Source organism: Aotus nancymaae, unplaced genomic scaffold (genome assembly GCF_030222135.1).
Source record: "Aotus nancymaae isolate 86718 unplaced genomic scaffold, 86718_ANA_hifiasm-v0.15.2.pri h1tg000012l, whole genome shotgun sequence".
Classification (NCBI taxonomy): Eukaryota; Metazoa; Chordata; class Mammalia; order Primates; family Aotidae; genus Aotus; species Aotus nancymaae.
The window spans coordinates 39,878,283-39,905,823 of record NW_026988423.1 but is presented as its reverse complement, the minus strand read 5'-3'; the positions used below and the strand labels follow the sequence as shown (position 1 = coordinate 39,905,823).

Below are 27,541 nucleotides of genomic sequence, written 5' to 3'. Positions count from 1 at the left end.
GTGGAGCGGACAGCACGGCTTCCGGGATTTGGCGGGGCCTTTGTGTCTCGCTGTCGCCGGAGCTTGGCGTCTTGTCTTTACTACTGTGCGTCCTCTGCTCTAAAAGGCCCAGCCTCTGTGACCCTGTTATCTGCAAAAAGTTGAAGGTTCACAGCTAAGACGCCAGGACCCCTGGAAACCTAGAAATGGTGAGCCTGCCGGGTCCGACATCCTGAGAGACGGGGAGGGTCTGGTTGGAACCGGTTGGAAGTGGCTGTGGCGGGATTCGGGCCTCCCCGGAGTGGGCTCCAAAATCCGCGGCCCTGAGTTCTGCTTGGCGCAGCCCGGCCCTCAGTCCCCTTCAGCCTAAGATGGCGGCTGACAGCCGGACCCCGGGCGTCCCGTCTCCTCCCTGCGCAGCGACTGCGCCCCGGCCTGGAGCCCTCTCCCGGCAGCTCTGCACCCGCAACGCCGCATCTCTCCCCGAGTGTGCGGGGACCACGGGAGGGTCGTCGGGAGAATCCTGACGCGGGGTGCGGGGTTCATCAATGGGAAGTGCTTTGGTCTCTGAGGGTCCCAGGCCCTCTTTTTTCCTATTAAAAATTTATGGGAGTCAAGGTAAAAATATTAAAGAATTTAATCGAAGAGCAATTCAGCAATTTTACAGCATCTAGCCATGGTTTGTAGTTTGTGGTCCATGGGAGGAGCTTGAAGGAAACACTTTTATAAGGTGCATAATGAAAAAAACAAGTTGAATATTGGTTAGGTACCGTTACGTCGTTTTTTAATTTGTGTAATTAAGGTGGAAATTTCCTGGTCATATAATCAGAGGTTAATTGGCAGTTTACATTTGGTTAAGCCTGGATTTTGTTTCTCTCAGTGTAATTTACACCGAACCCCTCCCCTCATCCCGCCCGGCAAAATGCATTTGAGTTAGTTTATTTTAAAGTAGGAACCCAGGGACTAGAGCCATCTCAGTCTAATTGCCTGCCACTTAATTATTTTCACATCCACAGGGGAGCGATTTTCCCCTGCAGTTTTCACATGTGTGCTAAGCAGGGTCACAAGTCTACCCCCCATCCGCCATTCCTCCAGCCAAACTCTGACTTGCAGCAAAATACTAAATTTCCAGTTCCTTCTGACATTCGCAAATGCCAGCTTCCCCTCCCTAATTCACATAATCAATTGTGTGTCCTTTAGTGTACATTTTCGATCCCATATTTTATTTTTGTTAAAGCACTGTGTGGCACATTTTAAAAGACTTGTTTTCTGTTTGTAAATATTTTCCATGAGTAGAAAGCAAAGAATAATCCCCTGACATGGTATTGTAAATCTCTGTGCCTCTTTTCTTTTTATCTTCCCTAGGCACAGAGATCTTATCAGAAAGTTTTTGGGTCACGGTTGGTTTCCCTTTGGAAACTTTCTAGGGTGATGTGTTCTCAGCCACCCTTCAGTTGTTTTTCTTGTCCTGGGTTTCAAGTACTGTCTGGGGAAAGATACCTACCATGGCAATGTCTGCTAGAGTGTCTAGTGAAGACCATCTCCTGGGTCATTTTATCTCACAGGACAAACTGAGTTATGGAATGTGTCCTCTCAGGGGAGCAGGTGGATGCCCTGGGGCTGAGAGGCATCTCCTGGGCTACTCTTCCTTTGAAAACTTACCCCTTGAGATATTAAGGTTGTCTTCACTCAACTCAGCTTTCATTTCTTGAAGATACATTGCTGGTCAGCCAATCACATGCTGGTATTGGGAGGAAAACACCAAAATTATTTCTGTCCCCAGGATTCTCTAAGATTTGTGGGGGAAAAAAATAGTATCCCAAAAGACACAAAAAACCTGACCCTACTGAGATGGTACAAGAACTTGCAAAATAAGATGCACCTGGGATATAGTGCAGTGTCTTCTGAGACGGTGGTTATTGAGTGCTTAAATAAGCAGGATGGGGTGGGAGAATCTCAAGTGATTGGGTGACCTGTCTAGACACATGAGTCAGACATCTGTTTTGTTTTTTTTGAGTCACGCTCTATTGCCCAGGCTGGAGTGAAGTGGCATGATCTCAGCTCACTGCAACCTCTGCCTCCTGGGTTTGAGCAATTCTCCTGCCTCAGCCTCCCTTGTAACTGGAATTACAGGCACACAACACCACACCTGGCCAGTTTTTTTGTGTGTGTGTTTTAGTAGAGACTGGGTTTCACTATGTTGTCCAGGCTGGTCTTGAACTCCTGAGCTCAGGCAATCTACCTGCCTCAACCTCCCAAAGTGCCAGGCGTGTGAGACACTGCACCTACTGACAAATCTGTTTTATGATCAGCACTGCCACTTCCTGGGTTTGTCACTTTGAAAAGATTTGTTTACTTATTTTGACTTGCATTTTATTAGGGCTTGAAAGGTAAGAAATACTTACAAAGGGCATAAAAGAGGAGAGTTTCAGGAAAAAATTAATACCTAATCACATACTCCATTTGTTAAAAATTCTTTTACCTTTTTTCCCCCCAGAGTGAGTTCAGGAATTTTGTCACTTCTGGTTTTTTTTTTTTTTTTGAGATGGTGTCATGCTCTGTCGCCCAGGCTGGAGTACAGCGGCCCAATCTCGGCTCGTTGCTAACTCTGCCTCCTGGGTTCAAGCGGTTCTCCTGCCTCAGCCTCTTGAGTAGCTGGGATTACTGGCGTGTGCCACCACACCTGGCTAATTTTTGTATTTTTAGTAGAGGTGGGGTTTCACCAAGTTAGTCAGGTTGGTAACTCCTGACCTTGTGATCTGCCTGCCTAGGCCTCCCAAAGTGCTGGGATTACAGGGGTGAGCCACCGAGGCCGGCCTTGGGCTTTCTTTCATAGGGAGGACAAACAAGAGTAGAAAGAATGTGGGAGGGGAACAGCAAATGGAGGGAATCAGACTTTAGGGGGCCACAGTGGCTCACACCTGTAATCCCAGCACTTTGGGAGACAGGCAGACGGATCACCTGAGGTCAGGAATTCAAGACCAGCCTGGCCAACATAGTGAAACCCCATCTCTACTAAAAGTACAAAAATTAGCTGGATGTGGTGGCAGGTGACTGTAATCCTAGCTACTCAGGAAACTGAGGCAGGAGACTCGCTTGAACCTGAGAGATGGAGGTTGCAGTGAATTGAGTGTCACTGCTCTCCAGCGTGGGTGACAAAGTGAGACTCTGTCTCCAAAAAAAAAAAAATTCAGATTTTAGATGAGAGAATGTTTTTCCCTGAAGTCAGTATGTTCTTAGGAGGGACATAAAATGGGGTTGTATGTTGGCTCAGACTGAAGGAAGCTCAAAGTGCAGGAGTCTGTGGGAAGGAGATAAACTTAAGTTTGATTAAGAAGTATTTTGTTTTTGACCACTGAAGCCAAATTCAGCTGACTTTTTAATGAGAAAAAGAAAATGTTCAGTCTGTATCTGGCTATGTGATAGGTAAGAAAAGAGAGCACCATCTAAGTCATAATGGGAAGGGTGTTTCTTTACATAAACCGTTCCTGGAGAACACAAAGGATAGAGAGTTTTATTAATCACAGCTTTTTACCAGGATTATCTATGTAATTAATTTTTCCCCACATATTTTTTCTGTCCTATACATTTTTTCTACTTGACATTTCCTGGGTTGTATCATTTATAATAAACTGGTCAACGTTAAGTACCGTGTTTTGCTGAGGTCTGTGAGCAGCTCTATCAAATTACTGAACTGGAGGGAGATTATGGGAGTCCCCAGTTTTTAAGCAGTAGCTTAGAAGAATAGGTGGACCCATTAGGTTTGTGGCTGAGATCTGCAGTGAGGACAGTGTTGTGGGACTGCGCCCTGAATCAGGATGCGTGCTGACTCTGGATGGTGTCAGAATACAAATGCTAGAAACTGAGTTGGTGTTGGAGAATTGCTTGGTGTTCACTAAGCTACAGATTTGGGGCCAGAAGAAAGATACCACAGAGGCCTGGCCTGGAATGGAACTCTGGGTATCTGGGAGTGGGAGGCTCTGCTCTCCTGTACACAGGCTGTAACACTGCCCATTGTCCTAGGATTCCAGGTCTCCTGCTATGGTGAGAGAGGACTGAAAACATAGAGGAAAGAAGCTCTGGTAACAGACACCCTTTTCCCATAGCTGCCACCACGTGATTCCCACCCACTCACAAACATATCCACTAGACACTGATGTATCCACACCCCTCCCGGGACTAGGCACCACCCTCAGGAATTTCACCACAGCATTTTTGAACCTGTTGTTTCTTGTCCACAAAAGTTTCTACACGTCTCTTCACATATCCCCACTCTCAGACACTGAATCTGCAGCAGCAACCTGCTTTCTTCACCAACCTCGGGTTCTGCACCGCCTGTTCATAATATCATCTGCCTGCATGGACATGAATAAATCAAAGGACAGCCCCCACCTGGGCTGCTATCTGTAGCACAAAGCAGTCCTACCTACATTGCACTCTCCCCTACCCATGAATCTTTTTTTTTTTTTTTTTTTTTTTTTTTTTTTTGAGACGGAGTTTCGCTCTTGTTACCCAGGCTGGAGTGCAATGGCGCGATCTCGGCTCACCACAACCTCCGCCTCCTGGGTTCAGGCAATTCTCCTGCCTCAACCTCCTCAGTAGCTGGGATTACAGGCACGCGCCACTATGCCCAGCTAATTTTTTGTATTTTTAGTAGAGACGGGGTTTCACCATGTTGACCAGGATGGTCTCGATCTCTTGACCTCGTGATCCACCCGCCTCGGCCTCCCAAAGTGCTGGGATTATAGGCTTGAGCCATCGCGCCCGGCCCATGGATCTTTTTTAACTTTTATTTTTGGTTCAGGGGTATACACGCAGGGTTGTTATATAGGTAAAATAGTGTCATGGGGGTTTGGTGTAGATTATTTTGTCTCTGAGGTACTAAGCATAGAACCTAATGGGTATTTTTTTCCCTGATCATCTTTGTCCTCCCACACTCTACCCTCAACTAGGCCTCAGTGTCTGTTGTTCCTCTTTGTCTCCATGTGTTGTTATTATTTAGTTCTTACTTATAAATGACAGCATGCATTTGGTTTTCTGTTTCTGCATTAGTTTCTAAGGAAAGTGGTCTCCAGCTCCCATTCATGTTGCTGCAAAGAAAATGATCTTGTTCTTGTTTTATAGCCACAGAGTATTCCATTATTTTCATGTACCATATGTGTGTATATATATATTTTGTTTTTTTTGTTTTTGTTTTTGTTTTTGTTTTTTTTTTTGAGACAGAGTCTCACTCTGTTACCCGAGCTGGAGTGCAGTGACACAATCTCTGCTCACTGCAACCTCTGCCTCCCGAGTTCAAGTGATTTTCCCGTCTCAGTCTCCTGAGTAGCTGGGACTACAGGCGTGCACCACCATGCCTGGCTAATTTATGTATTATTAGTAGAGTGGGGTTGGCCAGGCTGGTCTTGAACTCCTGACCTTGTGATCCACCTACCTCGGCCTCCCAAAGTGCTGGGATTACAGGCTTGATGTTGCCAGTTTCTATGTCTAGAATGATATTTCCTAGCTTATCTTCCAGGGTATTTTATAATTTTAATTTTTACATTTAAGTCCTTAATTCATCTTGTGTTTATTTTTGGATACAGTGTAAGCAAGGAGTCGGTTTTAATCTTTTACATAGTGCTAGCTAGTTATTACAAAACCATTTATTAAATAGGGAATTCTTCCCACATTTCTCTTGTCAGCTTTGTTAAAAATAAGATGACTATAGGTGTGCCACATTTATTTCTGGGTTATCTATTCTGTTACTTTGCTCTCTGAGTCTGCTTTTGTACGGGTGGTTTATCATGTTGCTGTGGTTCCTTCAGTCCTATAGTATAGTTTGAAGTTGAGTAATGTGATTTCTCCAGCTTTGTTCTTTCTGCTTAGGATTGCCTTTGCTATTTGGGTACTTTTTTGGTTCCATATAAATTAAAAAAAATTTTCCTGTTCTCTAAAGAATGTTGTTGGTAGTTTGATAGAAATAGCATTAGATTTGTAAATTTCTTTGGGCAGTTTGGCAATTTTTCCATTTTTTTTTTTTTTTTTTTTTTTAGACAGAGTTTCACTGTTGTAGCCCAGGTTGCATTGGTATGATCTTGGCTCACTGCAACTTCTGCCTCTCGGGTTCAAGTAATTCTTATGCCTCAGCCTCCCAAGTAGCTAGGATTACAGGCATGTGCCACCATGCCTTGCTAATTTTGTGTTTTTAGTAGAGATGGGGTTTCACCATGTTGGTCAGGCTGGTCTTGAACTCCTGAGCTCAGGTGATCTGCCCATCTTGGCCTCTCAAAGTGCTGGGATTACAGGTCTGAGCCACTGTGCCTGACTGATACTGATCTTTTCTATCTGTGAGCATTAAATGATTTTCCATTTGTTTGTGTAATGTCTGACTTATTGAAGCAGTGTTTTGTTTGTGTAATGTCTGACTTACTGAAGCAGTGTTTTGTAATTCTTATCATAGAAATCTTTCACCTCTCTGGTTAACTATATTCGCAGATATTTTATTCTTTTCATGGCATTTGTGAATAGGGTTGTGTTTTTAATTTGGCTTTTGGCTTGGATATTGTTGATGTACAGGGATGCTGCTGATTTCTGTGCATTTATTTCATATCCTGAAACTTTGCTGAAGTTGTCAGTTTGCTGCAAAGACTTAATAATGTTGTTGGTAACTTGTTGGAAATAGCTTTAGATTTGTAAATTTCTTTGGGCAGTTTGGCAATTTTAATGATACTGATTTTTTCTTTCTTAATTTTTTTTTTTTTTTTTTTTTGAGAAGGAGTTTCACTCTTGTTGCCCAGGCTGGAGTGCAGTGGCGTGACCTCGGCTCACTGCAACCTCTGCCTCCCAGGTTCAAGTGATTCTCCTGCCTCAGGCTTCCAAGTAGCTGGGATTACAGGTGCCTGCAACAATGCCTGGCTAATTGTTTGTGTTATTAGTAGACACAGGGTTTCACCAGGTGTCTGTGGGGTATTGTCTCCCACTATTACTGTGTCAGAGTCTAAGTCTCTTTTTAGGTCTCTAAGAACTTGTTTTATTTGTGTACACTCATGAATTTTTAAAAAATAATTAGCACTCGTGAATTTTTATAACACCTTTCTCTTTTCTGCTTTTTTCCCCTGTGAACATTATTTCATATGCATACAGTATGCCCAAGACTACTACTCCTTAGATTGCTAAAGCCAGTGTCTACTGAAAATCAGATGTTCAGGAGTTTAAGAACATATCCAGGGACCTGGCTGTTGTAGGAGAAAATATAAATTAGAAATAAGAGCCTTAATTCTTCTACCTGTTGGAAACGGGTTTGTGACATTGGAAAAAATACACACCGAGGCAATGGATTACTCAGCAAAGCTACTTTTACTTCCTGCAGGAAGGATGTAACTTGCTGGCAGTCTTGCTATGTGTGCACACCTGAACAAAGGAGACAGGGACATTTATAACTTTAATAATGTGACGCAATTGCCCTACTGCTGTGTCCAGTTTCCATTGGCCAGCACTGACCTCACATTCTATACTTGACCTGATTGGCTAAAAACTTGGAAATTTTCTAAAGAAGTGAAGGCGGAGGAGAACAAAGGAAAAGAGGAGGTAACTTGAGTAATGCTTAGAGAAGCGATAACATTTTCAAATAAGGAAGGGGAGTAAGCTATGACCTAAGACTTGCCTGGGCTTGTCCAGGCACTTATTTCTTTATTATGGCTAACAGCTACTTTAAGATTATTGGCAAAAGCTTTAAATTAAATTAACCTTTGAAGAAACTATTATTCGTAATGAACTAAGAGGAAAGCTTTAAAGGCATCTTTTATTCTTATTTCTTATATATCTGAAAATAATATTTTGCTTATCTTTTTTCTTAAAAGTATTTAAATTAAATGTACATTTTTTTGAAATGTATGTATATTAACAGCTAAATAAGCCTTTTGTTACTCTATTTGACTCAAAATTTTCTTTATCTAGGATCTTGGATTCATTGCTTTGGTTTTTGCTTGGCAAAAGTTTTTTTTTTTTTTTTTTTTACTTTTAGTGGTTTAAAGCAGACACGGGGCTGGGCACAGTGGTTTATACCTGTAATCCCAGCACTTTGGGAGGCTTAGGTGGGGGAACCATGAGGTTAGGAGTTTGACCAACATGGTGAAACCCTGTCTCTACTAAAAATACAAAAATTAGTTGGGCACGATGATGCACGCCTGTAATCCAGCCTCAGGAGGCTGAGGCAGGAGAATCACTTGAACCCAAGAGGTAGAGGTTGCAGTGAGCCAAGATTGTGCCACTGCATTCTAGCCTGAGCAACAGAGTGAGGCTCCATCTCAAAAATAAATAAAGTAGACACAGACTTGTTTAGGTTTAAGTTCATTTTAAGAGCACATGAAAGTTGAGCACAAAGATAGGATTAAATTCAGCAATAAAAAATGATAAAGAGTAAAAGATAGTGAGTCATTTCCTTTGATAGAAAACTGATTATCCTAGGTAATTATCTTAGTATTTTCAGGCTAAAGTATGTACACTGCAAAAGCAAAAGCAAAAGCAAAAGCAAGACTACACTGAACAGTGGAGTCTTCAGAAAAGTTAGTGTAGTTATGCGTAGTGTTTGTAGACAAACCGCATTTATGTAAATTAAACAGTATTTTCTACTATATTAAGAATTTAAGGCCACCTTTAAATTTCATTTTAATATTGTTATTTGTACTTTATTTTTTCTTTTGAGATGGATTCTTGCTCTGTCATGCAGGCTGGAGTGCAATGGTTCGATCTCAACTCATTGCAACCTCTGCCTCCTGGGTTCAAGTGATTCTCCTGCCTCAGCCTCAATTGTAGTGGGGATTATAGGTGCCCACCACCATGCCAGGCTAATACTTGTAGTTTTACTGGGGATGGGATTTTGCCATGTTGGCCAGGCTGGTCTCGAACTCCTGACCTTAGGTGACCCACCTGCCTCGGCCTCCCAAAGTTCTGGGATTACAGGTGCGAGCCACCATACCCAGACTGTTATTTATGCTTTTAAAATATAAAGTGTTTTAATTGAATTACGTTTACAGACAAGTTTTTGAAATTCTACATACTTAATGACTAGTACATTAAAATTATTTATACTTATTTATATCTAATATCCAAATAAAATACACTACCAAATTGTTACAGTAGATATTAGTATGACAGGCATATTAATTTATCAAATAGGGATAATAACCATGAGCATGATTTTAGTGTTTTCCATTTAATTAAATTGGAGTGCTGCTATTTCAGGACAAATAAAGGTGTTGTGGCCATCTGAAAACCATAATAGCTCTTTAGTTAGCCATGTTGCAAGCTCAAATATGTTTTACTGTATGAACAAAGTCAGATTCCAATTCTTTATCAAAAAGTTCAGTGGAAACTGTCAGATGTATTTCAGTGTAGAACCCCCATTCAGTGGCTAGGAGATGAGAGAGCAGCAGAGATCGAAGAGAAACCTTATAAAATTCTGCTGAGAATATGTCCCTTTTCTTCATAATGCGCACGTTTCACATGCTGAGGATAGCTGTGCACTTTGGCTGTTTACAGAGATACGTGTTTTAGGGGAATATTTTCTGGCTGACTTGATCAATCTTTTTTTTTTTTTAATTGCATTTTAGGTTTTGGGGTACATGTGAAAAACATGCAGGATTGTTGCATAGGTACACACATGGCAGTGTGATTTGCTGCCTTCCTCCCCTTCACCTATATGTGGCATTTCTCCCCATGCTATCTCTCCCCAACTCCCCACCCCCACTGTCCCCCTCAATCCCCCCACAACAGACCCCAGTGTATAGTGCTCCCCTCCCTGTGTCCATGTGTTCCCATTGTTCAACAGCCATCTATGAGTGAGAACATGCGATGTTTGATTTTGTGTTCTTGTGTCAGTTTGCTGAGAATGATGGTTTCCAGGTTTATCTATGTCCCTACAAAGGACGTGAACTCATCGTTTTTGATGGCTGCATGATATTCCATGGTGTATATGTGCCACATTTTTCCTGTCCAGTCTATCATTGATGGGCATTTGGGTTGGTTCCAGGTCTTTGCTCTTGTAAACTGTGCTGCAGTGAACATTCGTGTGCATGTGTCCTTATAGTAGAACGATTTATAATCCTTTGGATGTATACCCAGTAATGAGATTGCTGGGTCAAATGGAATTTCTGTTTCTAGGTCCTTGAGGAATCACCACACTGTCTTCCACAATGGTTGAACAATTTACACTCCCACCAACAGTGTAAAAGTGTTCCTGTTTCTCCACATCCTCTCCAGCATCTGTTGTCTCCAGATTTTTTAATGATCTCCGTTCTAACTGGCGTGAGATGGTATCTCAATGTAGTTTCGATTTGCATTTCTCTAATGACCAGTGATGATGAGCATTTTTTCATATGCTTGTTGGCCTCATGTATGTCTTCTTTTGTAAAGTATCTGTTCATATCCTTCGCCCATTTTTGAATGGGCTTGTTTATTTCTTGTAAATCTGTTTTAGTTCGTTGTAAATTCTGGATATCAACCCTTTGTCAGATGGGTAGGCTGCAAAATTTTTTTCCCATTCTGTTGGTTGCTGATTCACTCTATTGACTGTTTCTTTCGCCGTGCAGAAGCTGTGAAGTTTGATTAGGTCCCATTTGTCTATTTTGGCTTTTGTTGCCAATGCTTTTGGTGTTTTGGTCATGAAGTCCTTGCCTACGCCTATGTCCTGAATGGTTTTGCCTAAGTTTTCTTCTAGGTTTTTTATGGTATTAGGTCTTATGTTTAAGTCTTTAATCCATCTGGAGTTAATTTTAGTGTAAGGTGTCAGGAAGGGGTCCAGTTTCTGCTTTCTGCATATGGCTAGCCAGTTTTCCCAACACCACTTATTAAACAGGGTATCCTGATCAATCTTTTATCTGAATTTTTAAAGATGATTTTAACTTCTTTTTTTCTTTCAATATACTCTTTCTCAGTCTGAGAGCTGCTTTTCTCTTGAATGCTTTGTATGTCTGTGTGAGAAGCCATATTACTATCCCATGGTGTCTGTGAATGAGGTGGCCTGTCACAGTGAGAACTCTTGGAGCTATCAGGCTGGAAATCTAGCATTATATTTTCCATGTCACCATTATAAATAGAAACTGAGACTGAAACAGTGCTCCTGTTCCCATTATTGTGAAGATACTATCCTACCTAAGAGGCCTGCAGGCTCTCCTCCTGCAGCTCAGGCCTCACTCTCTGATGTGGCACTGGAGTGCTGCTGTGGCAAAAGGAGTTTACCTAAGATGTAATCAGCCAGCTGTGAGCTGTGTGCTGTGGGCATATCAGTGGCAGATGGTAGGAGTCAAGAGAAGACACCAGCCACCAGGAGACAGCAAGCTGAAATGCTGCAGCCGAATGTTCAGAGTAGAGAGCTATTGTTTTAAAATATAAATAGCCAAAAAGATAGCACCATATTCAACCATTTCTGTAGGAGAGGGAGAACCTACCTTCAGCAGGCACCTGGCTTCAAAGTTGCAAAACTGCCTTCTGTCATGAAGATGTGAAAAGTTTATTTTTTCATTCAATATAACCAATTAGCTTACATGGATGGCCTCCTCAATTGCCAGATGAATTTAGGATGAACTATGTATAACATGGGGCTGTAAATTATTCTGTTTGTGGTCTAATTGTGACTTTCTGTCTTTGCAATCTCTTAAGCAGATTGACTATGATGCATGTCACATTCTAATTTAATTGTTAATAAAACAGTTTTCTTTCTGTTCTATCGTTGTGGAGTTTCTCTGTGGCTGCAGAAAATTTTTATTTTAATTTTGTTTCCCAAACATTGTCTAGAATTACCAGACATCATATAAACATACAAGGTGTCAACCAAGCTTTACTTTCCCTCTTAGGCTGCCAGTCAACTCACGATTGTTCTGCACAGTACGTTCTGTCCCCTAAATATGAAGGCAGAATTGTGTCTCTGCTTATTTGGTATCTATAGTCCTCTACAGTCACTTTTAGAGAGGTTAGACCAGATTTCTCCAAACTTCCCAGGGCAGCAGTCAATCATTTTACCTCTTTGAATGACTCTTGTATCTTAGACCTGAAACTGATTCAGAGACCATGGGGCACAGAAACCCAATCAGAGTAGCATCTGTAAGTTGAGTTGATATGTAGCCTCTCCACTTTATTCTTCCTCCTTTTTGTTAAGATGTCCACAGATGTGCAGGTAACACCTGCTCCTCCTAAACCCATCCAGGACCTAAACCGGCAGCTCCATATTCTGAATCTGGATCTTGCAGTAAACCTTTTAAGTGAGAAATGCAAATCCTTTCAGTTATAAGGCTCAAAGAAACATTAAAATGAGACCATAATTAAGTCTTTCTCCCTTCTTTAAGCTATGCATTTATCTCTTGAAACTGCTTGCTATTGGTACAAGTAGCTATAAATTAATGCCAAACTGAACACTATAACCCACACATGCTATACAGCTTAACAATGTATATCAATCAGTAATCAAAGTTATTCACTGAACACTATGACCCACAACCTATATAGCTTAACAATGTATATCAATCAGTAATCAAGGTTATTTTTAGTTAATAGTAACTCCTGACAAACAATTTTGTATCAGCCCATTCTCTCTATTTTTACCTTTAGAAATCCACTTGTAACTGCTGCTATATTTCAGGCAACTTGAATCTTTGCTCTCAGGTTACAGTTCTCAAGCTCAGCCCAAATGAACTACTTGATCATGTTTCCTTAACTTTTGCTGTTAAGGAGGAAATTAAGGATGTATTATTTAGAATGTGCCAGAACAGCCTCTATGAGGGGATGTCTCCTTCTGTTGTACCCCACTTGCTGTAACACTCAAGAATGCAGAGCCAGGTTCATTCAACCTAGAATCTGCACATAAGGTCTGGCCTCTGCCTGGGATTTACAAGACGGGACCAGACATTGGATTGAGAATGTATGGAAAACCAACAGGAGGTATTCTCTGCATTGTGAGATGTCAACATAGACATCTTAAAGCCCTCTTCTTTGCGAGTGTGGCTATGTGAGCTTTTCACATCTTGTTCAGTGACCTGTTACTGTTTACGTGAGAGGTGCCAGGTGTAAATAGAATCTGATGGCAGAATCTGTAAATGTCAACAAGCATCTTAGGAGTGAGAGATCAAGGCCATGTATCCATGTATTCAAGACCACAAAGTGTCCAGAGCCACGACCACGACTATACCTCCCTGTAAAAAATGTGATACTGAAGTATTCTTGTCCTTCCTCTTCCCCAAAGGCTACCTGATCAGGACAGGTGATCCAGGTTCTGGAGCTCCACCCGGGCAGTTCTGTTTTCTATTTAGAATCAGACTGAGTCTCTACTGCTTGGCTTAGTATTGGCCTATCAGCCCAGGATTACTGAGAACCCTCTCGCAATCACCTAGGCATCTTTGAGACATTTGAGGATGTCCAGAGTAAAACTGTGTTAGACTGACAAGAGTGGTTAATTCTGCTTCTGTCTCAATGTAAGAGAAATGAGTCATCCCAAAAAACGTGGGCTTTATTTGGGGCACTTTGTATTGTTGTGACTTATGAAATCATCATTTGAGTGGATGTTTATGGACAGAAGAGTTGTTACTATATCTATTTCTTTTACCTTGTTAAGAATACGTGTTTATCCTCTAATAAAACTACCCTAGAAAGCCCTAAGAGAAATTGCTTATTAGTATATGTTATAAAATTGACAGGGCAGTGGCTAAAAAAGATTAAAATTACATGAACTGTGGGGTTTAAGTTTCTCTTAGGTAAGCTTAGGTAAAACAGAACCAGAAATACCCCAGTGGCATAGAGAGCAGAATTCTACATGTGTTCTCTCCCTGCCCCAAATCTGTTTGGATTCACCCTTTGTGGAGGCCTTATTTAGGTCTGGCTTTACCCTGGAGTTTTGCCTCACAGAACTGATTAAAAGAGATCAGAATTTTGGGTGATTAATTCTGCTGCCTTTCTAGAGCTGTTGCTCAGAATTTCCTGAAATCTAAAAGCAGATAAATGGGAAAAATAAAGTAATATTTTAGGGCCTTAATTTCTTAATTTTTTATTAAAATCAGTGCCTGCAGAGATTTGCCATTTAGCAACTTACTCTGTATTCTATTCCTGTAGACCCAGTAGTTGCTCCACAAGCCACAAACAGGTAAATATAAACACAATGAAAGTTTTTCCAAACTGCATTAAACTCTTCCTTTCTTTATTCCTCTCATCTAGCTTTTATTGTGTACATTTTTCAAACAAAAAAGTGATAAACAGAAGAAGAAATAAAAACACTGGGCCCTTTATCTGCATTCTGAGAATTAGTAAACACTTAATACCAACTCCAGCGTGTTACGAGGATTAAATCACATCATGTGTTATTCCCAGCACAGTGCTCTGTAACATACTCTTGAGGACATAGTACCTGCTTAATAAACATTGCATTAGTGCATGTGTAAATGTTGTTTTCCAAATGCAGACTTAATTGGACATTGCTGCCCTATGTTTTCTCTATAAACTTTAAAGAGCCAGCAAAGAATGTGATACTTTAGGATGGAGATTCTTTATTTGTACCAGAAGTATTTGTGTTGTTACAAGAGAGCTGAATATAAGGGGACTCTGTGATGCACCTGCTTTCTCTACTAGTGCTAATAATGAGCTTGGGGGAACGACATCAGTGTTTATAGAGGACTTGTTTAAAATACCCATTCACGGACCGTTTTCAAACCTGCAGAATCACATTACGTAGAGTGGGGCTAAAATCACCAAGTGATTTATAAGCTCATCAGTGCTTGAGAGATAATACTTAGCTAAGTGTTTATCAGCTCAGGCTTCTAATTAAGATTACATGGCCAATTTGTAGAATCGCTACTTGTGCCCTCCCCACAGGTTTTATTTATTGTTCTGGAAGGATCCATATTGCTTTAAGGGCCTCATGTGACTCTAAGGTGAGACCAGAATCAAGTATGAGGGGTTCAAGATACATTCATGAATGTTTTACCTTTGTACTAAAGGGTGGTCACAGGGCCTATTCTGTTTGGGTTTGGTAGGGACAGGGCAGAGTGGCCCATGTTTCCATTACTTTAGCAAAAATTGGTAGTGTCTGTGTCAGGGGAGGGCACCTGAGGACAGGATAGGAGAAACTTACATCTTTATCTCCATAGAGTGGCTTATTTTTCCTGAATCTCTTCTGTTATAAAGGACAGAAATGGGTGGACTTTTTCTACAGGTCTTGGTCCTTCTGCCTGTGGGTGTGGTGTTAGCAGGTAGACAGATGGTACTGACACCTTTAAAGGCACATTCTCAGGTTGCAGGTGTAATATGTCCAGAGAATCTCATCTGAGAAGGAATCCCAGAGAAGGAGGAGAAAGAGGAAAAAATGACTATTTTTCAGCTAAACATATCTCAGATTGAAAGCTGTGTTCCGTCTCTCATGGAATGCCATGTGTTTAGTACTTACAAACCTTTACTTCTTTACTTGTGTTTTTCCTCCCTAATGAGTTTGTTCTAACTACTTAAAAAATTTTTTTATTATAGTCAAGTCTCTGAAAAATACTTCTTTCCTATATGCCAGAGCCTTCTCTACATCATGTCTTCTTACACGCCATGTAGAATTCTCACCATGAATTTATGATCTGCAGTGTTAAAAATGTTCCCTTTGTGGCCGTTGAACATGGGAAGATGAATATACTCAAGATTCCTATTGGGGAAAAGCTGAGGTCCTTAGTAAAGAAGGAGAACATGTAATATTGAGGTTTCATCTGTGTTCTCCATTAGTTCTATGCAGAACAGGATTAAGAAAATGCTTTTTGAAACAGGATGGCATTAATTACCAAGAAAGCTGTGAAGAAAATTATTAGGAGATAGGTGCTCTCTGGGATGCTAAAGAAAAACTATTTTAAATTACTATGAAAAATTGCAGAACATGGGTGATATCTTGAACTTTGCATAAAACAGATGTTTCTTTATGGTTAAATTCAGGCTATAATTTACTTTTCGGGGAAGCACTAGCCCAGCAGTGATACTGTGTCCTCTGTGCATCAGCACGTTTTAAAAATTTATCCTAGTTCAGTTGATGTTAATGATTCACTTGGCTAAAGAGCTCTCTGACAGATTTTTTCACTATAGAGTTAGTAATTTTTCTTTTGATTTTTAAGTTTCTTTTTTTCTTTTTTTGAGTTGGAGTTTTACTCTTGTTGCCCAAACTGGAGTGCAATGGTGGGATGTCGGCTCATTGCAACATTCACCTCCTGGTTTCAAGCGATTCTTAGCCTTAGCCTCCCAAGTAGCTGGGATGACAGGCATGCACTACCATGACCGGCTGATTTTTTGTATTTTTTGTAGAAACGGGGTTTCACCATGTTAGCCAGGCTGGTCTCGAACTCCTGACCTCAGGTGATCCACCCGGCTAGGTCTCCGAAAGTCCTTTGATTACAGGCATGAGCCACTGCACATGGCCAATGATTAAGTATCTTTATGCAGCTGATGTGCATAAACCATTACAGTTAATCTGGTAGCTGCCCTTCTTTATTAGGTTTTCTTTGCATATAACGGTCTTTGGAAAATGAGGGCTCTCGTATTTGTTTACAGGCCAGAAAAACTGGGAAAACTCACACTCCTTCCACTTACTGAATGCTTGACAAAATATTCTTCTTGGGAAAAAAACATTGGCATTACTGGTGAGCTTCTTAGAAATCCAGAAACTCAGACTTTATTCTAGATCTTCTGAAAAGATAAATGCATAACAAGATCTCCAGTTTATTGTACACATCAAAGTTGGAGAGATACCTTCGAACCTTATGTCTTTTCCATCTGAAATATATACACCCAAAAATGTATGTTTGTGTTCATGCCCTTAATTTTATACTTTATCATCCAGAAAAGTATCATATATATACTGGTGTTGTGGATCTTCATTCTCTTTTCTCAGAGTTAGAGAGTACATTAGAAAATATTTCTTTGTGGAAATTATTTTATTGGATAATTTCAGTCATTCCTGTGAGTCAGAACTTGTTCTCATTACTCTCTCAGTTCACCTTAAGTCAAATAAAAAATTCTGCCCATGGCCACTTAGTAAATATATGTGTGTCTGTGTATGTGTGTTTTTCAGGGACCACTGACATTTAGGGATGTGAAAATAGAATTCTCTCTGGAGGAGTGGCAATGCCTGGACACTGCACAGCGGAATTTATATAGAGATGTGATGTTAGAGAACTACAGAAACCTGGTCTTCTTGGGTGAGGATAACTTCAATACACAATTCCTAGCATGCCCTAAAGATTTCATTTCTTTTTGCAGAATGTTTTTTGGTAATTTATGCTTTGCATAAATGAGTTTCAGATACCAGTTTTCAAGAAAACAAAGATTTGTCAGTGTAGAAAAGAACTTCAAGATGTTTCATTTTGACCTGAACTTTCCACATTCCTAGGCTGATGTATATCCTTCACTGTAGATTAGTGGTAATTCCAGAAATTTATTGGCATAAAATACTGTTGTCACCACCAATTTTTTGATTCAGTAGTACTGGGCAGTATTAAATTAAAGATCTACAAATTTAAAATATTTTAAAAATGTTTAGATATTTCTGTCATAAATTAGTATTTGGGGATTAATTTACTAATCTATTACATCCTCTTCACTGAGCACATTACTATGTTGGTAATTGGAGAATATAAGCAAGATTTATGTTATTTATTTTTAATAAAACAGGTATTGCTGTCTGTAAGCCAGACCTGATCACCTGGCTGGAGCAAGGAAAAGAGCCCTGGAATATGAAGAGACATGCGATGGTAGCCAAACCCCCAGGTAGGTGAGACAGTGAATGCAACAGATGACAGGTCCAAAAGTTAAGGAGAAGGCCAGTCTTTAAAATGTGATTTGGGAAGCTGTTTCCAAAGGAAATACTTTCTGGGAAGCCTGAGAATTTTTTAGTTTGCTCTGACATAGGGCATCTTCTGTCTAATGCTTTTATATTTTCTAAGGTGATCTTCCTTCAAGTTTACAGTGAGAACCAAAGTCCTTTTCATGGCAATAAGAGACTGTAATTTGACTGCTTTTCTGTTACTTTTGGGGACACACAAATACCTGCATAATTTTCAGAAACTCTATGTTAAACTTTTTTTTTTTTGTTTTTTGTTTTTTTTTGGTGATGGAGTCTTGCTCTGTCGCCCAGGCTGAGGCTGGAGTTCAGTGGCACGATCTCGGCTCACTGCAACTTCTGCCTCCTGGGTTCAAGCAATTCTCCTGCCTCAGCCTCCCAAGTAGCTGGGACTATAGGTATGCACCACCATGCCCAGATGATTTTTGTATTTTCAGTAGAGACGGGGTTTTACTATGTTGGCCAGGATGGTCTTGATCTCTTGACCTTGTGATCCTCCCACCTCAGCCTCCCAAAGTGCTGAGATTATAGGCATGAGCTACCACCCCCAGCCCAGAAACTTATATTTTAATGCTATCATAAATAAAATTTTAAAAAAATCTATTATATCAGGTAGTTTGAATATGGAGCCACAACTTATATATTGTGCTAATTTACTGAGTATTAATTTAGACAGGTTTAAATGTTTATGATTTTCTCTGTATAAGGTTATGTGATCTATAAACAGCAACTTTCTACTTACCTGTCTTCAATTTCAATGGCTTTTACATTTTTTTTAACTGATTCTTTTGTCACATACTTCCAGTGCTATGTTAAAAGCATTGACACAATATAGTTTAGCATTGGTGTCTGTAAATTTGAAGGAGCAAACATCTCTTCAAGTTTTTATAAACTGGTTTCAGAAGGTAAAATATCTTCTTTTGTTGGGTTCCCAGGGTGATGGGAAGCCCTCTGAGTTTGTAGGAGAGATGGGTGTAGCTTGCTCACAAGGCTGCTAGGTCTGCACTAGAGTCCACTTTTAGTTGGGTTGTAACAAGGGGCTTGGGTATTTGTAATTTCCATTTTTTGACAGATGAATATCCTCCAGGACTTTGCTCTGTAGGGCAGACACTAGGGCAGGTTTCTGTAGTCGAATCTGCATATGCTGGACCTTATATCAGGATGTGGATAAGTATGGCTTTCACTAAGTACCAGAGAGAATTTCTGTGGGCCCCTCTGTAGGTTTCTCTGTAGATAGAACTGGCCATAAACTGGCTTAGGGAGTTGGAACTGAGTCATTAAACTGCTTCAGGGACCACAGTAAAGGCTAAGGTCTTCAGGCCTGCCTGCATGGCTACAAATGTGTGTCTTCCTCCAGGCCTCTGGAAGGGCAGGACCTCTTCCAGATGGTGGCTGGGAGAAGTTTGGGATTGTTACAGAGTAAGTTCAGAATTCTCAGTGGGACCAAATAGATTTGTTTGTTTGTCTGTAGAAAGTGATTTATTTAGAGAGAGAGAAAGAAACAGGAGAAGGAGAGAGAAAGAAACAGCTAACTCTCACACTGAGTGAAAGAATTCAGAAAGATGGAATCCAGGAGAGGAAAGCAGCTTCCACACTGAGTGGAAGGGAACAGAGAGAGATGGAGTCTAGGAGGGGAAGGCAGGCTTCCATGAGAGAGTGTGGAAGGGGACTCCAAAGGGGAAATCCAGGAGAGAGAAAAACAGCTTCCACTAAGGGAGTGTTCATGGAAGGGGACCCAAACATGGAGTCCCTAGATTTTTAAAAAATCTATTATATCAGATAGTTTAAGTGTATAGAGCTACAACTTAAATATTGTGCTAATTTACTGTGTATTAATTTAGACAGGTTTAAATGTTTATGATTTTCTCTGTATAAGATTATGTGATCTATAAACAGCAACTTTCTCTTTACTGGATATTAAAGGGTAGTGGGCCATTTTCTGGTCTGTAGCCAAGAACAGGAGTTCTGTAGTTGCCACCTAAATGAGGGCCTGCCTTCTGAAAAAAAACACTCCTCAGTCTTGGGTTTAGCAGTTTCACAATTTCTCCCTGGATCTCAAAACTCTATTAAAATGCACTTATTTTTGAGATGGGGGTCTTGCTTCACAAACCATTCTGGTCTTGAAATGCACCTTTTATTTTCCTATCTCCCTGATGTCACTCTCTCTGTACATTTTTACTTTCTATTTTCTGTTTCAAATTTGTCTGTAATTTTAGATTCAGACCTTTAGGACAATATGCTAGAATTTACATGTTATGTCTGAAGTAAGTTAGATAATTAGTAGACACTCCATAATTACTAAAATAGTTACTTATAAATTTAAATTTGCTGCAGGGAAAAAGAAATAGGATTTTCACCCACTTTCTTTAGCATATATCTAAATTATAACATAATGTATCCCCAAAATACTTGTTTTATATATCAGAGACACTAACCATATTCTGCAAAATACAATTTTTTTCTCTATTTGGCAATATAAGACTATTCTTTTATTCTAAAGTTGGATTGCAGCAGTTTCATCTTGTGTAAGAATAGCATATATTTAAAATATAAAAATTATCTCTTTTTGAAAATGCTTACTTATTAAGAGATTTTCATTAGAATCTTCTACTTATGATTATACTGCATTTTCTGTGAAATTTTACTGCCATACAGTGCATGCCAATGATTCAAATACTTGTCTTCCATGAGTACACAGTTACAGTCAAATATTGCAGTTATCTAGATGAATTCTTTTTATTTTATTGTTTTGATTGAGACAGAGTCTTACTCTGTCACCAGGCTGGAGTGCAGTGGCGTGGTCTCGGCTCACTGCAAGCTTGGCCTCCTGGGTTCAAGCAATTCTCCTGCCTCAGCCTCCTGAGTAGCTGGGACTACAGGCGTGCACCACCAGCCCAGCTAATCTTTGTATTTTTAGTAGAGAAGGGGTTTCACCATGTTGGCCAGGATGATCTCAATCTCTTGACCTTGTGATCCACCCAACTCGGCCTTCCAAAGTGCGTTACAGGTATGAGCTGCCGTGCCTGGTGACAGATTCTTTTTAATGGTACATCAATATTGCAAACCAGATTTTATGAGTAAACATTTCTCTTATTATTTTACAGTTCTATGTTAGTATTTTGTTTTTGTTGTTGTTTTTAGTGTAGGTTTTTTTATCAGTTTGTTTCTTGTTTTTACAATTTTAGCAATTTGTACTTCTGTTTGTACACTTTAAGTGAATGTGGGGTTTAATTAAGAAATAAGTCAGCTGTATGTCCATCACAGTCTGATTATATATGTGTGTTTTTATCTATAAGTATGACCTTAATTTTGGTTATGGCTTATCTTGTGTATATTCTTTCTTAGCTGATTTTCAATGATTGTTTTATCTTGTCTAAGTGAGATAAGTAATGCATGATGGAAATAGTCTTCTTTCCATCATGCATTTAATGATAAATATTATATATTTCCCTTGTGTGAAACACTTTTGTAATTTGAAGGCAATTTTTGGAGCGATTCATAATTCTGTTTTTTTTTAGTTTTTCTATTTAAAAAATAATTGTTGTAAAAACATGTAACCTAAAATTTACCATGTTAAATCTATTTAAGTTTACATTTTAGGTTAGGCATGGTGGTGGCTCACATGTGTAATCCTCAGAATTTGGCAGGCCAAGACAGGAGGATCGCTTGAGCCCAAATGTTTGAGGCCATCTTGGGCAACATATGGAGACCCATATCTACAGACTTTTTTTTTTTTTTTTTTGAGACAAAGTCTCGCTCTATCTCCAGGCTGGAGTGCAGTGACGTGATCTCAGCTTACTGCAGTGTCTGCCTCCCAGGTTCAAGTGATTCCCCTGCCTCAGCCTCCTAAGTAGCTGGGACTACAGGTGCATGCCACCACACCCAGCTTATTTTTGTATTTTTAGTAGAGACGGGGTTTCAGCATGTTGACCAGATGGTCTTTATCTCTTGACCTCATGATCTGCCCACCTCGGCCTCCTAGAGTGCTGGGATTACAGTTGTGAGCCACCATGCCCAGCCAGAAATTTTTTAAAAGTAGCCAGATGTTTCAGCCTGTCGAGTAGCTGGTTACAGGCATGCACCATCACACCCAGCTCTTCTATAGAGATGAAGTCTTGCTACCTGTATATTCTATAGAGACAGGGTTTTGCCATGTTGCTGAGGCTGGTCTCAAACTCCTAGAATCAAATCATCAGCTCACCTTGACCTCCCAAAGTCCTTAGATTACATTTCTTTTTATTTAGTTTAATTAATTTATATTTAAAATATTTTTTAAAGAAATGATATTACTATTACTGTTCCATTGTTACTGTTTCTTGTGTTTTTTAGATATGTTTTTTCTCATTTCCTGTTTCACTGCTTAAAGTTTTGTTCCAATCTCATAGTGTCATGCTTTATTTTTTGTTTTGCATAGTCTCTATAAATATCTTTGTAATCATCTTGAAAATGAAGATTATATATAACATCTTAAAACATTTTGCAGTTTGTTACTAATATTACAAATTATTTTATATTGTGTTTCTATTAACAGATTCATGCAGATTTATATTTTGTTTTTCATTTTCTATAGAAGAACTTTAAGGCTTGATGCCCCATCATTATGATAGTAAAGAATTATATGTGTCTCTATTTACATTTAATAGTGAGTTTTATATTTATATATGGTTTTATGGTACTGTCTAGCATTATTTTATTTTTCAACATAATGGACTCATTTTAGCATTTCTTTTTTTTATATGCAGCATCTCACTATGTTGCTCAGGCTGATCTTGAACTCCTGGTTTCAAGTGATCTGACTGCCTTGGTCTCCTAAAGCTGTAGAACTACAGGCATGAGCCATGGTGCTTGGCCATCATGCAACATTTCTTTTAGAACTGTGCAAGGGATAATGAACACCCTTACCTTTTATTTTGGAAAGTGTTTTGTTTTTAAAGTAAAATAATTTCTAACCAAGTGTTACTGAGAGGGAATATTTTTTCTCATATTACATCAAAATTTGGAAAGTTCTCAGCCTTTTTTATCTTCAAGTATCCTCTGTACTACTATTTTTCTGTGTTCTAAGATTTCTTCCATGAATATATTGATCTACTTGATGGTGTCCAGTAAGTTTTTAAATATTTATTATTTGTTGATGATTTACTTACTTATTTTTTATAGAGATGGGGTCTTGCTATTTGGCCCAGGCTGGTCTCAAACTGGCCTCAAGTGATCCTCCCACCTCAGCCTCCCAAAGTGCTGGGATTGAGCCATTGGGTATGAGCCATTGCACCTGACCCCCAATAAGTTTTACATTCCATGTTTTAATTTTGTTTTGGACTTTAACTGTATCACACAGTTCCTTTCTGGTCTGCAAAATTTTTGTTGGCAAAATTTTGTTTGTTTTATATCTTGCAGTTCTCAAGGTTCTCTTCTTGTCTGTAACTGCTGAAGTTTGTGCTTAAATATGTGTTTGTCATAAGTATCTTTGTGTGTATCCTAGTTTGGCTTCTTCATTTTTATGATTTTTCAGTTATTGATTTTGTATTTTTTGCTTCCACAGTTTCTGAGGGAGGGTTGATATTTTGAATATTTTTGTTATCCTCATTTATCTGATTTTCAAAAATTGTCTCTGTTTCTATTTCACTCATTGAGTATTCAATTTATTTCAAATTTCTTTATAAATTTTTTTTTGTGGTTGCTTTCTAAAAATTTTACAATTCTTTTGATGGGGCCATGTTGCCCTAATATTTTGTATACATTGTAATCTTTGAGATTTTGACTTTAAAAAAAAAGCTGCCTGTTAACAATCTTTGTTATGTAGCTTTGTCCTGCATAATCTTAAACCAATTGTCTTGGCTAGGGACTCTGGGAATCTCTCAGACATTTTCTTAGGCTGCATCTGTCTGAAATTTTGTGTTTACTCTTTAGTTAAAGGAGTTTGTGTTTTTTCTTAAATCAGTAATCACTTGCTACACATGTTCCCTGTCTGTGATACTGCATTCTCTCTGCTACTGTAATATTTACCTTTGGTCTCAGCAGACTCAAAATGTCATTCCAAAGTATACCACCATTTCCTTCAGCACTTTATGACATGGTAAACAGAAACCAGTGTCACACTGGAAAGGCCCCTAGAGACTAGAAATAAAGATGCATGTGCCAGTATTTTTCTTGCCTTTTAAAATAGAAAGCAGGAGTTGGCAATTTACTTCTAAAGGCACTAGGTTTTATTGGAGAGCAGAAAGAGCTGTTTTGAGTAAACATAACACAGTTTTCTTTTCCTTCTATGTGGCTCTGCATTGCTCTCACCTGGGGAACTGAACACACTGAACTCACTTATAAATTTTCCATAAATGTATTTTGGTCAGTATGATTTTGTTACATTTATATGTCTGTGAAGGAATTAGGGCCTGTGATGTATTGCTATGCCATCTTGCTTATGTAGTTTGTATAATTTTATGGGTTAAATTTGTCAAGTATATTCATCTGAGTCTGGTAAGTAAGTGAAGTAACTTATTTTTACTTTTTCCAGTTATATGTTCTCATTTTGCCCAAGACCTTTGGCCAGAGGAGAGCATAAAAGATTCCTTCCAAAAAGGGATACTGAGAACATATGGAAAATATGGACATGAGAGTTTACAGCTAAGAAAAGACTGTAAAAGTGTGGATGCATGTAAGGTGTACAAAGGAGGTTATAACCAATGTATGATGACTACTGAGAGCAAAATATTTCAGTGTGATAAATTCGTGAAAGTCTTTCATAAATTTTCCAATTTAAATAGAAGTAAGATAAGACATACTAGAAAGAAAGCTTTCAAATGTAAAAACCATGGGAAATCATTTTGCATGCTTTCCCAACGAACTCAACATAAGAAAATTCATACTAGAGAGTATTCTTACAAATGTGAAGAATGTGGTAAGGCCTTTAACTGGTCCTCAACACTTACTAAACATAAGATAATTCATACTGGAGAAAAACCCTACAAATGTGAAGAATGTGGCAAAGCTTTTAACCGGTCCTCAAATCTTACTAAACATAAAATAATTCATACTGGAGAGAAACCCTACAAATGTGAAGAATGTGGCAAAGCTTTTAACCGGTCCTCAACCCTTACTAAACATAAGAGAATTCATACAGAAGAAAAACCCTACAAATGTGAAGAATGTGGCAAGGCCTTTAACCAGTTCTCGATTCTTACTAAACATAAGAGAATTCATATGGAAGATAAACCCTACAAATGTGAAGAATGTGGCAAAGCCTTTAGAGTATTCTCAATTCTTAAAAAACATAAGATAATTCATACTGGAGAAAAACCCTACAAATGTGAAGAATGTGGCAAAGCCTTTAACCAGTTCTCAAACCTTACTAAACATAAGATAATTCATACTGGAGAGAAACCCTACAAATGTGATGAATGTGGCAAAGCCTTTAACCAGTCCTCAACCCTTACTAAACATAAAAGAATTCATACTGGAGAAAAACCCTATAAATGCGAAGAATGTGGCAAAGCTTTTAAACAATCCTCAACACTTACTGAACATAAGATAATTCATACTGGAAAGAAACCCTACAAATGTGAAGAATGTGGCAGGGCCTTTAGCTGGTCCTCAGCTTTTACTAAACATAAGAGAAATCATATGGAAGATAAACCATACAAATGTGAAGAATGTGGCAAAGCCTTTAGTGTATTCTCAACCCTTACTAAACATAAAATAATTCATACTAGAGATAAACCCCACAAATGTAAAGTATGTGGCAAAGCCTTTAACCAGTCCTCAGTTTTTACTAAACATAAAATAATTCATACTGAAGGGAAATCCTACAAATGTGAAAGATGTTGTAATTCTTTTAACCAGTCCTCAAACCTTAATACACATAAGATAATTTATACTGGAGAGAAACCCTACAAATATGAACAATGTGACAAAGCCTTTAACAACTTCTCAACTCTTATTACACATCAGATAATTTATACTGGAGAGAAACCCTACAAACATGAAGAATGTGGTGGAGCCTTTAACAAGTCCTCAAATTATACTCAAGAGAAACTACAAACCTGAAAGATGTGACAGTGATCTCAAACTTTTCTAAATGTAAACCATACTGATGAGAAACCCTAGAAATGTGAGGAATGTGACAAAACCTTTAAACGATTGTTACACTTGATTGTAGGTAAGGTAATTTACATTGGAGAAAAATCCTACAAGTGTGAAGAATGTGGCAAACTTAACCAATGCTCACACCTTATTGCACAGGAAAGCACTTATACTTGAGAAAAACTGTATAAATAATGTGGAAAAGCCATTTATATCTGCTCACATCTTATTCAACACCAGAGAGTTTATACTCAATAAAATGTAATTACTTTCAAAAGATTCAGAAAATATAGGCCTTCAACATGAAGAAGAGTATTCTTAAGACAAACATTACAACTGTAGAGGGTTGTAGTAGCTTCACTTTTATGATCTTATTGTACACATTTTGTACTAGAAGAAAACCCTAAAGCAGTTGCTCAAACTTTTTTCAGCATCAGGGAATTTATATTGGAGAAAAACCCTGCAAAGGTAATAAATATGAAAAAACTTTTTTTTTCCCCCAAAAACTACAGCTTGGAAAACAGAGTTCATACTAAAACATATTTTTGCAGATGCAGTAAATATGATAAATGTTTAATCTAAAATTAAGTCTATGTAAATAGCAGAGAATTCATAATAGAAATCATAAGGCATAAGGCATTGACACTTCAGACATTAGAGTGTTGAGTAGGAAATAATCCACAATTAAAATTGTTAGATAAGTTATTTATATATAACTTTAAAAGACAAAGATTGTTTGGAGATTTATAATTACTTTCAAAGTATCTTTTTTCTTGAAGAAAATTACAGATTTTTTGAAATGCAATTATTTAATTTAACTCTCAAATTTATGTTTTTCTTCATTCCTATTGTATTCTCATGTGAAAGCAAGTGATGAGTTGTTGCTGCATCAGAGATAAGAGATTCTTTTTTATAAGTGGGCATTATTTATGACACTTTGTATGGAAGAGTGAGAAAATTACAAGATGACTGAGGAAAATCTAAGTAGAGCTGCTCTTTGTGGTTAACTTAGAATCTTAAGTGCTGCTTGAGGTAGATGTTCAGCCTAATATTCTTTTGCATTATAGTGAGAAAAATTTTAAATTTTAAATTAAAATTAGTAGTGTATCATTTGGTTGATTGTGCTTTTATGTAATAAAATGCAGTACTTTAAAAAATTTAGATTATGTGTGAACTTAATTTTTTAATTAAACATTATTTTTAACATGTTAAGACTTGTGTCTTAATTCAATTAAATGTTGTTATGCCACTAACTTGAACCTATTCCACTTTACTCAAGGGTGTGGGGTGAAAAATGGTAACAATATATTACATGGTAACATAATGGACTTACATCTCTAGTAATCTTTTCCAGCGGTTTAAACTGCAAATACATTAAAGAATATTGTTCCCATAGGTTAAATTATCTTTTTAAAATTTAAATTTATTTTTTAAATGTTTGTGGGTACATTGTGTATATATTTATGCCATAATTTGATGCAGGCATACAATGTGTAATAATCATATCAGGGTAAATGAGGTATTCATCACCTCTAGCATTTATTCTTGATATTACAGACAATCCTGTTCTATGTACACTTTTAGTTGTTTTGAAATGTACAATTGTTACTACAGGGTCATTTTTATGATCATAATAAAATTGTGTAGAAGTACGAATAAAATCCA

General features: G+C 38.5%; 1 protein-coding gene across 3 annotated transcripts; it reads left to right on the top strand.

Annotated features, from left to right (window-relative positions):
• Positions 1-19: 19 nt before the first annotated feature.
• LOC105714958 (zinc finger protein 92) lies at positions 20-27,541 on the top strand. 3 transcript variants are annotated; one of them, XM_064375593.1, is made up of 5 exons: positions 20-188; positions 4,003-4,061; positions 17,036-17,162; positions 17,635-17,730; positions 24,312-27,541. In XM_064375593.1, exons 3-5 carry the CDS (start codon positions 17,129-17,131, stop codon positions 25,838-25,840), a joined length of 1,659 nt encoding a protein of 552 aa, XP_064231663.1. In that variant the 5' UTR covers positions 20-188; positions 4,003-4,061; positions 17,036-17,128; the 3' UTR covers positions 25,841-27,541. The 3 variants fall into 3 exon arrangements, with proteins under 3 accessions (XP_064231663.1, XP_012304553.2, XP_064231664.1); XM_012449130.2 differs by lacking the exon at positions 4,003-4,061; XM_064375594.1 differs by lacking the exons at positions 20-188; positions 4,003-4,061 and adding an exon at positions 16,587-16,604.